Source organism: Pleurodeles waltl, chromosome 2_2 (genome assembly GCF_031143425.1).
Source record: "Pleurodeles waltl isolate 20211129_DDA chromosome 2_2, aPleWal1.hap1.20221129, whole genome shotgun sequence".
Taxonomy (NCBI): Eukaryota; Metazoa; Chordata; class Amphibia; order Caudata; family Salamandridae; genus Pleurodeles; species Pleurodeles waltl.
Genome location: NC_090439.1, coordinates 895,247,323 through 895,261,475, shown reverse-complemented (window position 1 = coordinate 895,261,475; position 14,153 = coordinate 895,247,323). Strand labels below are relative to the sequence as shown.

Here is a 14,153-nt window from a genome sequence, read left to right as displayed (position 1 = left end):
GTGCAGTTTTGAACTGCTAGTTCGACCTGCCAAGTGCACCTACTTGCCAGGCCCATAGCTTCCCTTTTACTACATGCAAGTCACCCTTAAGGTATGCCCAAGGCAGCCTCATGGGCAGGGTTCAGTGTATTTAAAAGGCAGGCCACGTACTGGTGTGCTTTACATGTACAGATAGTGAATTACTGTTAAATGTGTTTTTCACTACTGCAAGGCCTATTGCTTCCATAGGGTAACATGGGGATTGCCTGGAAATATCTTTCAAGTGTAATTTACCATTGGGAGCAGATAGAGATATAGAGTTCGGAGTCTCTAAACTCATAATGAAAAAAATACATCTTTTGGTGAAGTTGGTTTTTAAATCATAAGTTTGAAAATGCCACTTATAGAAAGAAGGCATTTTCTTGCTTAACCACTCTGTGCCTCTGTCTGTGGAATACACGTCTAGGTCAGGATGACAGTTGGGCTGTTTATGAATTACCTCTGGACAGTCACATGAGGGTCGCTGAGTTGTTCCCTGCATATCCTGATGGGTCTTCCTGGGGTAGGGTGGTGGGAGGAATTGACACTTGCAACTTAATAGGGCTGTGTCCGTCCTTGTACAAAGTAGTCTCCAACCCCCTGGAGCGTGTCTGGGGCCAGGGCAGGATAGGCTGGATCGTGTATACTACAAAGACCTTTCTTTGAAGTTTGCCTACTTCAAAGGTAGAAATGGGTATAAGTACTGGACCTCTAACCTCACAAAGTTAGAACACTTCTGGACTGAGGACATTCAGCCAGGAAGAAGAGCTGAACGCTGTAGGGGTAACTGCCACTCTGCCTGTTGCTTTGTTGTGCTGGCCTGTTGCTTGCTGCTTTTGTCCTGGGGGTGAAAGGACTGGACTTTGCTTTGCTTTCTACATCCTGCTTTCCAAAGTTCTCCAAGGGCTTGACACTGAGCTTGCCTCACTTGAGTGAGCTCTTCTGTGGATCTGCCTTGACTGACCCAGAAAGAAACTAATTGACGTCAGTGTGTGGGGTGGCACCACTCACGTCACTTCCAGCACAGACTACACCATTTGGAGCAGAACAGCAGCATCTACCTTCATGCAGGAGTACTGCTCACTGAAAACATTTCTGGATCCAGTCTGATGCATGAGGAATATTCTAAGGTAAAGAATCTGCAGCTAGAAGATAGGCCAGATCAATAACTATGCCACCGGGCCAGATCAATAACTATGCCACCGTGCCCTACACAATCAGAGAAGGGGGTCCACTTTGAAGCATACTGGACTCACACCTGCCCGTACATCATGTATCTGGGACATTTTTGTGATGTGTAGTAAAGTGCCTAACTATAGAATTAAGTACTTGAGTTCTGAGCCGGTCATACTGCCCACACTTAACTCCTTGAGAAACCTGTGCCTGCTTGCCATCACTACCACTGAAAATCAAGTGCAGAAGGCGATGTACTTGGCCCAGTTTTGCAGAGTCATAACAGGACAGATTACAAGACAGCAGAGGCAAACAAACCCAGCTCCTCACTGCTGTGACCCATTAGTCCCGGTCTTCACCCTTGAATAGGAACTAACAATCTTGTACATAAAAAGTATAAAGTCCATCATTTGTTAAAGACTACTTTGGTGATTTTAAGAAACAGTCTAGAAGATGCTTCAAGTAAATGTTTTTATTGTGTGAGAAGGTAATTAATTAATACCAATGCAAAGTCATAGAGCGTAAAGTGTTGCTTAGCGTCCTCATCAGTGAGACTACGTCATCTATGAAGTGACTTTTGAAATATAGGTTCCTTCATGTTCAACTAAGCGTGGATCAATTCCCCAAATCTAAATTATGAGCTTGTACTTCTAAACTTCATACATTAATCAATATTTCACAGGCTACTGCTTGCATGCCTCTCAATATTTACTAACTAAACTGGAGAAAAAAATTGATTACATATCAAACAATTACTTTCTTTTAACTACACAGCAACTGCATTAGTTGCACTAATTGCAGGAATGGTGACTTTTGAACCATAAAGCATAGAGTTTCGAGAAGGTACAATTCTTAAGGGGACAGACCTCTTTTGCATCGCCTGGTGACAAGGTATGAGGTTTGAATAATAACGTTTTGGACTTTGAATTAAAAAAAAAGATATGTGGTTTTGTTTTGATGTTGGAGTTGTACCATTTTTATTTTGCAGTACTCAGACTGAATTGAACTAATATGTTCCAAAAATGGACAGAATGCAAGCAACAGCTGATTAATGCACAGGTTGTCATTTACCAAGACGAAAATCTGAAATTTTTAGAAATTGTTTTATAAAACCACTAGAGGGGAAATACAATAGAGAATAAACATCCTTACATCTTAGATACTATGAAGACAATTGTTTTCACGTTTATTATTCATGTTCAGTTTTAATATTATTTCATGCACTTCACAATCATTCAATATAAGATGTATAGCTTTTCCTCAGAGTCACAAAAAGGAAATTACGAATCACAAAAAGCCACGAGTAGCCCTGGCTTAAATTGCTTTATTGCACAAATATCAAACTGGGGAGACAGACTAACAGAATTCTGATGAGACCAAGATCTTTAAGTTCTGTCCTATATAGAGGCAACATTAAAAGTAAGGTTTTGCAATTGAGATAAATGCTTGCTGCTAAGATGTGTGATACGTAGGTCACAAACTCAAATCCAATTATGGCAGTCAGCCTTTTGTAAACTAAGTAGCATTAAATTAAGTAATCTTGCTTATAAGTGACAGATAATAATTTGCTCTATCATATCTGATGTCTATGTCCACATATGGGCAGCATAGCATTAGAAGCAGGGTAGTAAATCTAACCACAATTCCAACAAAGATTAATGAATAGTCATCTAGGGTGTATCCAATAATTATAAGGTGGCTTGCTACAAAGGGCAGAAAAAGATACAGTTTGTCTTAAATAAAAATAAAAAACCTGGAACGAAGGGGATCATGTGTGGGATCTCTGAAGTGCACTTTATTGGCTAGGTGGAGACAAGGAATTGTGTTGCTCATTTAGCATAAAAGGCAGGACAAGAGCATGTCCAGACTTCATGGAACAGAAAGTTAAGCATGAACCCCTAGATAGTTCTCATTCTTCAGAGTCGTCTTACAATCCAACTTTTAACGTAACCACTGCCAGAAGTAGAGGTTTTAGAGTGAAAGGTCATGAGTTGCCACTCTGCTGCAGATCAAGTCTAATTTTTTATAGTTCAATCCGATGGAAAACCAGATTAGCTACAATAGTGCCCAGCTTCTGCTCTGCCGTCCTTACATTTTGTTGACAAAAGCTTACATACTGAAACATTTGCCCAGATACAATTAACCAGTGAAAACATGACAAAATAAGGAAGTAATACTAGCACAAAATGTGCTGCATTATCCTACATGATTTGCCTTTTCTGTTTAGTCAACACTTCCACATAATTTGGTTCTCACTTGCCACATAATTCCCAAGTCCCTGCCTGAAAGGTACAGTTTTTGTTGAAAAAGGGTGTGTTGACAATGCCACCAGGGTTGCGTTCAGAGGCAGAGACCAGATCCTCCAGACCTCTAGTGCCTCAGATTTATAGCTCGGGAGAAAAAAAGAAAGGAGCAACACCTATGGATAATATCAAGGAGAAGTGAGTCCTCATTTTTTGTTTACAGCTGGACAGAGAAAGCTTCTTCTGAGATAAGCCCATCTGAAAGAGTGGTGATATATGGGAAACTTTTTTTTTTTTTTTTTTTTTTTTAAGTTGCTCATTACCATTAGTGCAGCTGATATTCTGGCACTGCGACCAGGGGTGTAAGTGGCCAATGCACTCCAATCATGGCTGTTTTACAACAAAAATGGTTGGTGGAAGACCATTAGCTACTACTAGTCTGTAAAATATTGGGTTGTTGGTTGTATGGGGAATGAACCCTGGTCAACCAGCAACCACAATCCTTGCCAGGGTGAGACACGAGCCAAACTTAAATTAACCTGTGTTCAACCCTCTGGTAGCTTGGCACAGAACAGTCAGGTTTAATTCAGAGGCAGTGTGCAAAGAATTTGTGGAACACTTCTAACAGTAATAAAGTGTAAATATCATACAAAATGTATACTACACCAGATTAGAAACATAGTTGTGTTTAGTAAATAAAGCAAGACCAAAATGACAAAAATCCAATTAGTAGAACCGGAGATATGCAAGTTTAAAAATGTCAGTGAAAATAGTGCCAAAAAAGCACACAGCGCCACATGTGAATATCTGGGTGAGCTGGACTGGGACAGTCACAAGTTCAGGCCAACCATGATGGTGTGGACTGGCTACACGGAACCAGTTAGGCCTGCTGAGCAAAGTACTTTAACTCCTGGTTTGCAGAGCGCTGTGACAGTCTATGTTGAAGAGTTGCGTTGGTTCCGAGATGATGCGAAGCTGCAATGTGAGGTCCTGCATCGACGTTGAGGACCCGTGGATGAGGATTTGTGCAGTGAAGTCCGGTGTTGAGGATGCATTGCGCAGTTGGGGCCATGTGTCGGTTCCGAGGAGCTGTGGAACTGCAATGCGAAGACTAGCATAGTCGTTGAGGCTGCCGTCGACGAGGGATGTGAGGACATGCGTCAAGGATGCATTGCGCAACAGCAGTTCCGATGAGGTGGCGGACTGTGATGGGTCAGTTCTGCTTGGGGTTGCGTCACGCAGCAGAGAAGATGCATTGGTTCTGCCTGATGCACAGAGAATGGCAGAACACCTTAGGCCCACTTCCAAGGCTCCAGGTCTATGGTGATACCACTTGGCAGCGTAGACTCACAGATGGCAGAGTCCAGGTGCTGGGGTTGAGGTCATAGAAGTTCTTCTGTCCCTGAGGCTCAAGTCAGGCGGTCAGCCAACTAGCCCTTGGAGCCACTCTGGGGACCTGGGTACAACAGATGCAGGTCAAGTCCTTCTCATCGGTCAAGAGGGCAGCAGGTTAGCACAGCAGGGCACCAAGCTGTCACAGCAGAAGTCCAGCAGAGTGGCAGTCCTTTCAGCACCACAGCAGTCCTTGTTCCTCACAGAGTATCCCCAGGTCCAGAATGCTACTAAATAGTGGTGTATGGGTCCAATATTTATACACAGGCCCTCCTTTGAAGTGGTAGAAGCATCTAGAGGCTTTCCTTTGAAGACCACAGGCATCTGCCCTTCCCTGTACTGGCTACAGACTAACTAAATAAGGTATGCAGCCCTTTCTGTGGAGGCAGGACACAGCCTATTCAAGTGTAAGCTGGGCTATGCCCAGCTCTGCCCTCCCACCCCGCCAGTGATGGCCCATCCAGGGACACTTTTTCTCTCAAGGTGTCTCATTGTGTGTGGCTGTCTAGGAGGAATATACAAAGCCTAACTGCCAACTACACTCAGTCATGGTACCCAGAGACAGACTGAGGGGACTAAATGGCTAAGGTAAGAAAATGCCATCTTTCTAAAAGTGTCATTTTCAGAATGTTAACTAAAAATCTGACTTCACCATGAGATAATATTTATAACTTCAAATACATAAATGTCAAAGAAAGGAAACATGAACTGGTTACCTGTTCCCATTATTAAAAGCAATAAGTTAACTCCAGTGTTACCCTGTGGGAGAGGTAGGCCTTGCAGTAGTGAAAAACGAATGTACGGATTAATTTTTCACTAGCAGGATATGTGAAACTTAAAATTACAGGCCCTATTTTTTTTTTAAATACATTGCTCTCTGCCTTCTAGGCTGTCCAGGGCCTACCCTGGGGGGTGAGGTATGTATTAAAAAGTAAGGTTTGGGCGTGGCATAAAATGTATTTTACCAGCTCAAAATAGCAGTTGAACACTGCACATTCAGGCTGCAATGGAAGGCCTGAGACATGTTTAAAGTGCTACTTTAGTGGGTAGCGTACCCAGTGCTGCTGGTCCACTTGTAGCATTCAATTTACAGGCCCCAGGGAACAGGTAGTGGTACTTTAATAGAGACATACAAGTAAATTAAATATGCCAATTGGGTGTAAGCCAATCCTACCATGGTTTACGGAGCATGCATAGGTGCTTTAGTGCACATTAGCAGTGTTAAAGTGCGTAGACTCCTACTGTATCACAGTTCTGAATTTTGAAAAAAAAAAAGTGTATTGGGGGTCATTTTCCATGCTAGCATTAGGGCTGAGGGTGCATTTGCTGTAGAAAGGGGGGGCAACACATGGGAGCTTATTTTTTTCTAAAAGGGATGAGATGTGGTTTAACAGTGACAGCTGCCGACTTTGGAACCAGATTCAAAGTCCCGTCATTGGCTCAACATCATGTGATTCAGTCAATCTCCCTGTGCCTTATCAAAGCTGGCCGTGATTTAGTACAGTGCACCAATTCCCTTGAGCCGAGGTTGTACTACATAAAACTCAAAACGTACAAAGAACGTATTTCAAGGTTGCAGTGATGCTCAGGCATGGTGAGGAAGGGGTTGAAAGAGGCAGAGGGGACAGCCTGCTACTCAAAGCTACAGCTATCAGTAGTGTGCAGGTGCCGTTGCACTGGGGCACTGGAGTACAAGGGGCTTACATCACCCCAATTATGAGGAACATCGTTTTTTGGTATACTAATATTTTTTTTAATAAATCTGCATTTTCATATATCTCACATTCATTGTTGTGAACTACAGAAAATGTCTCCCTGAAATTATCTCACAGGCTCTGCCTCCTGTGCTCAGCCCTTCCCCTCCGGCTTACCCAAACCCTGCCAACATGTAGGTGTGGCCCAACTTCAAAATATTTTGCTTTGGAAGGCTGAGAGCAAAACAAGATTGAAGACCTCTCTTCTTGAGTATCAGAGAAAGTCTGTTCGCATGTGAATTCTTTGCGAGTTTTGTGTAGTTTCAGCCTTGTAAGGAAGGTGCTTATGGTAGTCTTGGTGCCCCTGGACCCGTTGAAATTAAAAGCAATGCAGTCCAGTTTACTCACAGGCAGTGTCTTATTGATCACACAGACCCACGAATTCCGCAAAAAGAGGGAGCAGATTTTGAAGGTGGGGAGATATTCTTGATTTTTTTTTCTTTGATATTTAGTCAAACAGCGGTCTGAAGAATGGACTGGACTCACATTGATGAGGTCTCTGGGAGACTAGTTAGCAGATGGTAGCCTCCATCAATGAGTAATAAGACGAGTGCCTGTATGGGAAGTTTGCAGGAGGGACAAAGGGATTAATTTGTATATAATAATGTAAGTTGGAACCATGCTGCTTATGCTTTTTGGTCTCACCATCCAGACAGCCCAAGCTATCTGTTCATGGGAAGAAGTACTGTCAGCATTCTAGTGTGTCTGGAGCCTATCCACTGCTTACCATTGGTTGGCTCTGTCACTCACATTTATGTGCTTTCTATTTATTAACTTGTGCAGGTTTTCCTTCCTCTTCTTTTCTTTGTCCCTCCCTTGGAGCATTGCCTCATTGCTTGTGTCCTACCGCTTCCTATTCAAGCTCTACTTTTTAATTTTCTCCTACCTGACAGCATAAACTATCTATTGGTGAAAATACATACTGTAGGCTTAGAACCCACCCACTGCTTAACATTGGTTGTCTTTACCGTCACTCATTTTTGTGCTTTTTATTTGGTAGCTTATATGTGCTCTCCTTCCTGTTCTTGTATTTGTCCATCTTTTGGAGCATGGTTGCATTATTTGTGTTCCACATTTGCTTACTTTTCAAGCACTGTTCTTTTCCTTTTGAGTTATGCAGTCCGTGAGAATGCATGTGATTTCCAGCTGGCTTCCTCATGTACTTCTCTCAGTCTATGTTGCTCTTTGTCGTCCGTGTGCTTCTCCCAGTTTCCTACATGTTCACTCACCCTTGTGTACCCATCAACCGCGTTACCTTCTCATCCACGTAACTTCTCTGCCACACACTCCAGGACCCTCTCTAACCAGTTGCCTCTTCTTCCACCCCTGTGCTGCTGCTGTTCTTCCACCCTGTGCTGCTTCTGTTTCCCCATCTTCCATGTTGCTTCGCCTCCACCTGTGCCTTCACGTTGCATAACACCACCCACTCCATCTGTGATGTATCCATCATCTTCATCCTTAGTGATGTTTCCCCTACCTGCACGGTTTGTGTTGCTCCTCCCCAACTGCTTAAAAAATGTATATTAAAAAAAAAAGCATTTGAGCTACTTCTTTACCGCCTTTATTTACCAAGCCAACTCAGTAAATAAAAAAAGGTAAGGTCACAACTCCTTTTGTGGGCAACCGCATATGTAGCGTGGGCGCCTACAAAATGACCTGGCTACTTCACCACAGCGCCTGCTTTTGTTTTCTCTAGCCATGCTGAGCAGCACTGGAGATGCTGTACAGCATAACTAAAAACCATTGGCAAAGTCAATGGGTCCTAATGCTGGGCTCTTGTTCGGTTAAGCAGTCATGAGAGTGCATGTTCTTTCCAGCTGTCTGTGATGTACTTTCTTTTTCCCACTCCACCAGGCTCCATGTTCTCTCTCTCTCTCGCTCATGTGCTTTTTACCCACCGCCCCATCCATGATTCGCTCACCACAGTGTACTTTCCTACCTGTGTGGGGTTTCCCCTCTCCCCAAAGCCCCACATTTCTCTCCGTCTTGCACCCTCCCCCCCGTGTTGCTTCCTCCCACCTGCGTCCTATGTGTTGCTTCACCCACCCTACAATAGATATCCATCTGCTACACAGGCACAATGGACAGTAAAACCTACAACATCTGTTGGCCAGAAGATGTGGTCTGCAGTCACTTTTTGACATTATTCCAATGTAGTACATTCCTTTGGTTTCCAGTAGAATATTGCAAATCATTTAACTTAAGAATGAGGGTTCTTCCAACTGTTCATAATGTGGGAAACTTTTAATAACAAGGAGACAAATGTATCTGTTTCTGTACTGATGGCATGTTTGAGCTCCTATCTTCTCTGACAGTATCTCTTGCAGCGTTATAGTCTGGAGTCTGGCTATTGTGTTTTTTTGTATATCCAGGAGAGAGTGCGTTTCACAGACCATGCAGGAGACAATTATCCTAAAACATACCTTATATTTGATATTGGTTAAGCATGTGCATGGTAAACTGTGCAACTACAGAATCAAGAGAAAGTGAGCAACAATTTCTTTGCATTCTGGTGCGTGAGGCTGCTATTATTGCAACTGAGCATGCCACTGTGTTAGTGTGCAAATGTAACTAGCGGGGTTATCTTTATATGTCCAACTTGTTCCAAAATCAATGCTACAATAGGAACAGGAACCTTAGAGGCAGCTTAAAGGATAGGAATAAGTGGAGCTCTCCTGTCACTGATGAGGCACTGGGCGCCCTCTAATTCAGTGGTTATTAATGCCTGGGCTGCAAACGCCAACGCCGTGACCGTACAGAAAATTAAATAACATTAAGATTAGCAAAGTATATAAATAAAGAAGCAAAATAAAAAATAAAAAAAACATTCCGTGAAAAGGGAAGGAATTTGAAATTAGAGGCTAAAGTTAAGTTGGTATCCTTAGCTTGAACTGCTGGAGGTCACATGTCCAGCAAACTGAATGTGTTATTGATGCTGAATGAAGACAAAGAGCGCGTGCAACAGAACAAATAAAACAGTAACACGATATGCAAGAGTTCAGCATCTCTCGTCCTCTTTAACAATTAAAAAACAAATTCAGAAAGGCTCCAAACTTCCCATTACATTGTCGATTGTATTTAATTGTAAATTGAATAAAATATTTCAATAGTTGTGCTTCAGTCTGATGAATACTAAGTCTGTATTTTCTTTTATTGTTTTGAAATTCAGATCGTAGAAAATGCTTGGGCCGGGGAACCTTGCTTTCAATATTGACTCAGTGGGGCTCCCCTGCTTTCAGTAATAATTAAGTAATGTATATGCTCCGATCCGTGCTGCCTGACAAAGCAACAAACTCAAGTCATTTGGCAATTACATAAGATTATACACATACAAACAGGCAAAATGGCAGTGCTCGTGTGTTAGCACATTCCGAAAACTCTCCGATATTACCCAGGGTGAGGCAGACAACGGGGAGCCAGGATGGGTGAGCACTATCCCATATCTGCAGACAGAGCTGCGCCAAGCACCAACCTATTTAAGCACTACTTTGCACGAGAGCACGTCTCTAAGCAGGACATCTTTACCACAAGATAGTACTTTGAAAAATAACTAGGTAAGTTCCATTTCAGAAAAAAGTTTCTAGAAGAAAACAAAAATAAAAAAAATACAAATGCGCAACAAGCCCAGAAATATCCCGGGGGTTTAGGTAGAGCAGAAAACATTTTCCAGAAATCAAATTTCCCAAAGACCGACCTTATTAGAAAACCACAACGCGCAATTAACACAAACGTCCTGTCATAAATAAATCATCTGAAAGACTGAAGAGGAGAGGTGATTCATCGTTCCTTTAATGGTCTGTGGAGCGCGAGCCCCTCGCGCCACGCCAGGGGAGCCCATTGATTGCAACTGTTAATGAGGGAGAGCGGAACCCTTTTGAATTAAAAAAAAAAAAAATATATGACGTGATTCGACAAAGTACTGACCTGCTGTGACCTTTGTCTGCAGGGAAGATGCGAATAGATTTATCAAAGCTCGCAGACACAAACTCCTTCCCGGTGGGAGAATAGTCGACGTCCAGCACCGCGGACACATGGTCCATGTGCACCATGATGGGGTTGTCAAGGAAGCGCATGTCAAAGGTGTACAGGCTGCCAAAAGAAAAGTACAGCAATTAAGAAAATCCCACTTGGTAAACAAAACAACACATAATTGGACCACAGAGGCAACATGGGAAAAGTTAATAATGTTCGGTGCATTTGTGCTTCACTTTAGCTGTTGTAGTCTCAATATACAGTTTCAACCCTCGCAACGAACTGCGCCACTCTGCGCTAAAGCTGCCCCAACAACTCTTTCACCTCCGCGAGTTCCTTTAAGAAGTCTTTGCGTTGAAATATGCCTATGCAAAACACATATTGCGACTGTCCTGGTCGTGAACGTTCCAAGTGTACATCTGAAAAATCCAAGATCTACTTACATTTCTCTGGCGTTTACTAGTCAGCCTTCGGTGTCCGCAATTGGGAAAAAAGCGCATTTCCAAAAAACGTTTTTCTTCCCATGTAAACTTACATTTGAGGAAATTAATTCCAGTATAACCACGGGTGGCCCTAGGTGATCCCCTAGTTGCCGAACACAGTGGAACTCCAAAATTTGAGAAACAATAAATACATTTTGATGAAAAATTATCTTTCTTGTTTGTGTGGGTGTGGATTGTATGGGTCGCGTGGGGTGTCCGAGGCTGCTGACAGCTAATTTAGTGCGGGCCCCAGCGTTTAATATGGAAAACAGGAAGTGCCTGGCCCAAAGTTTTGCTCAGAAGTCTGCGCACATCGCTATAGATGATTGGGGTGCCGAATACTAAGGCTGAGCAGGTTTGATTCTAACGCATGTCTCCTTAATCCACGCCAAACACACACTACCTCTCAATCTCACTCTTGCAAGTTGTTTTTCATCCGTTCCTTCCCGCTTTGTCGCTGTTTTTTGCATCTTACTCCAACTTTTCCTTTCTACAATTGTTTTTCTCTCTCTTTCTCTGGGTCAGACTATAAAATAAGTGCTGGTCCCCAAAAATAAGTGTTGGTCCCCAAAAATGAGTGCCAGTGGCCCCACCTTCAAACACCGGCTAAAATTAAGCAGTGACTGCCTCGCGGTATGCCCTTTGAAAACACTGACGCCCCAACGCTCACTAGGCCGCTAAATCTACTTCATTTAGGTGGGAGTTAATACGCGCAAATGCACATCTGTTGTTTATGAAAGTCCACACCATCTGCATTCCCACTGCAGTGATGGGCACAGGAAAATAACTGGAGGATTTTCACAAGTCGCAACAAAGATAGATGCATAGAAACAGTCGTAGATTTTAATTTGATAACTGAGGATCTGAATCCCAAAGAAGAGGTCCAACTTTTGTTAATTCCAAATTACATCTATGTGCACATGAATTGTAAGTTAGCCTAGGAAGTTTATTATTACAAATAATAGGAAGCACAGCCATTCAATAGAGCACTGGGCTGTATGCTAGGTTTTTACTTCGTCAATAATATTCATATTTTGTAAGATTAACTGCAGGGTTCATCGATTCCAGATGTTGGGTTGGATTCGTTTGCTAACAATAGCACAGTTTCCTATATTCAGAGCACTGGTTAACCCACCAAGTAAAACTAGTTTGGCTTTTACTACTTGTAGGCAAGATACATGTCTATGCTCTCTAAAATCGTTAACAAATGCTGTAAGACCACAGTGAATCAACACAAGTTGGTAGGACTCTCTCTCATTTCTAGTTACACAGGTTTGATTCAGACCTTCGCTGGGGACCTCCATATAGATATGCTAAACAAGTTAGGTGGTCAGAAGCATTAAATCAGCTATGGCTCCATGGGAGCAGGTTATCTTGGACTCGATGGGGGATATCCCTCCACCCATCTGGGAGACTGGCAGACTTAGCCCTCCAATCCTGGTCACAGGCAGAAGCCTAGCTCAGCTTCTCACAGCCCGACTGGCTGCTTGACAGTTGACCATTTTAGGGCCTCGAGCTACCCTTATAGTCCATTTCCAGACACCAAATGTGATTTAGAGCCAGTGTCTTTGAAGTTTATGTTGAGGTCTGCCACCTTTTGGAGTGCCCTCTAGCTTTGCCCTGCCCTTCCTAGAGAAGCAGTCTCTCACAGCAGGAGTAGCTCCATATCTGACAGCCCACAACACAGACCATGAGAGTGACGAGAAGTTCACACCTGGATGTCAGCCACAGTGATATGTTCATCAAAAGGCTAACCCAGGGCCTCAGCCCTCTTCTTTACGATTCTCTTTTCAACCCCATCACCTTCATGAGATGAGTGCAGGCCCCTTTCTAGTGAGCTCTCTCTCAATCAAAGAGCACCAAATGAAGAGCATGGCTCCCCCCTTCCTCCAGTGTGCCCCACCTAGCTCACAGGAATGCTGCAATCCACAAATCCGTCTGGAGAGGATTCCTCTACCTCCTCTTCCTCATCATCATGTTCTTCCAGTTAGTCCTGGACCTCCCAAAATGTAACCCAGTATCTTCAATGTAGTGTCCATTCACAGGCACACATGCACCCAGCGCATGCATATAACACACCCACTGCACAGCATGACATCTCCCATGTATTGTACCATTCACAGACAAACATCACATGAATGTAACACACACATACACACACTGGACATCCCTCATTTTACCATTTACAAGCACACACACACCCAGTACATGAAACACATATGATGCATGTCTTCAAAGTGGCAAACATAACGTGTAATACTATTGTTAGTTGCATCACGGTACTTGTACTTTGCTTTTTTATTTTAAATACCTTTTAAAAATCAAAATGATGTTGCCAAGAAAATAGTAGGAGGTAGAAGTGTCACATATGCCATGGACCACATATACATATGGAGGTGTGACAAGCATGAATGTATGCCACGTTCTTGAATCTGCACCTATTCGTGTGTTTATCTTTGTACCAAGGCTCTTTTAGAAAACTGGATTATTTTCTGTTTTTGTGCAGCGCAGACTATGTCCCAACGAATGCCAGGATGTTTTACAGGAGTGGATGGAGTAACTTACACATGATTAAAAAAAGATATAAAGCCCGCATGAAGGTAAGAAGGATTCATTGGTCACACATACATTGCTGACTTTTTCATCTCATATTTACTCAGAAGTGAGGCAAACACATTAACAACAGAGAAAGTTGGCACACAAAGACTAACTCAGGTTAGATGTTACATGAACATTTTCAACGACAGAGCCCATTGTGACTCTTTTAAATGGATATTCATCCTACAATTAAGCATAATAATATAGCTCTTCAATAGACTCCATATAAGAATGAATTGATTAGGGTCGTCCACAGCCTGCACCCCTCAAATGTCTCTTCTGTCCAAAACAGATAGGTTTTGCACATCCATTACAGTGTTTAACCAGGGGATCACACTTTACATAGGAAAGGGGAATCAATTCAAGGATTGGGAGCGGGGGTGGGGGGAAATGAAATGGGCAATATGCAAAGGGTGAAGAAAAAACACAAGAAAGAGGAGATATTGGGAAAACCAAAGGGCAGGAGGAGGAGGCCCTGGGGCTGTTTTTCCTTGGCAGTAGTACTCGGCAAACTCAGGTGA

General features: G+C 42.9%; 1 protein-coding gene across 1 annotated transcript in view; it reads right to left on the bottom strand.

Moving 5' to 3' along the window:
• Positions 1 to 14,153, bottom strand: part of DCAF13 (DDB1 and CUL4 associated factor 13) — a 283,160-nt gene that overhangs the window by 118,925 nt on the left and 150,082 nt on the right. The window contains exon 8 of the mRNA XM_069220596.1: positions 10,505 to 10,669. Within this exon, the coding sequence (XP_069076697.1) occupies positions 10,505 to 10,669 (165 nt within the window). The remainder of the gene's footprint in view (positions 1 to 10,504; positions 10,670 to 14,153) is intronic.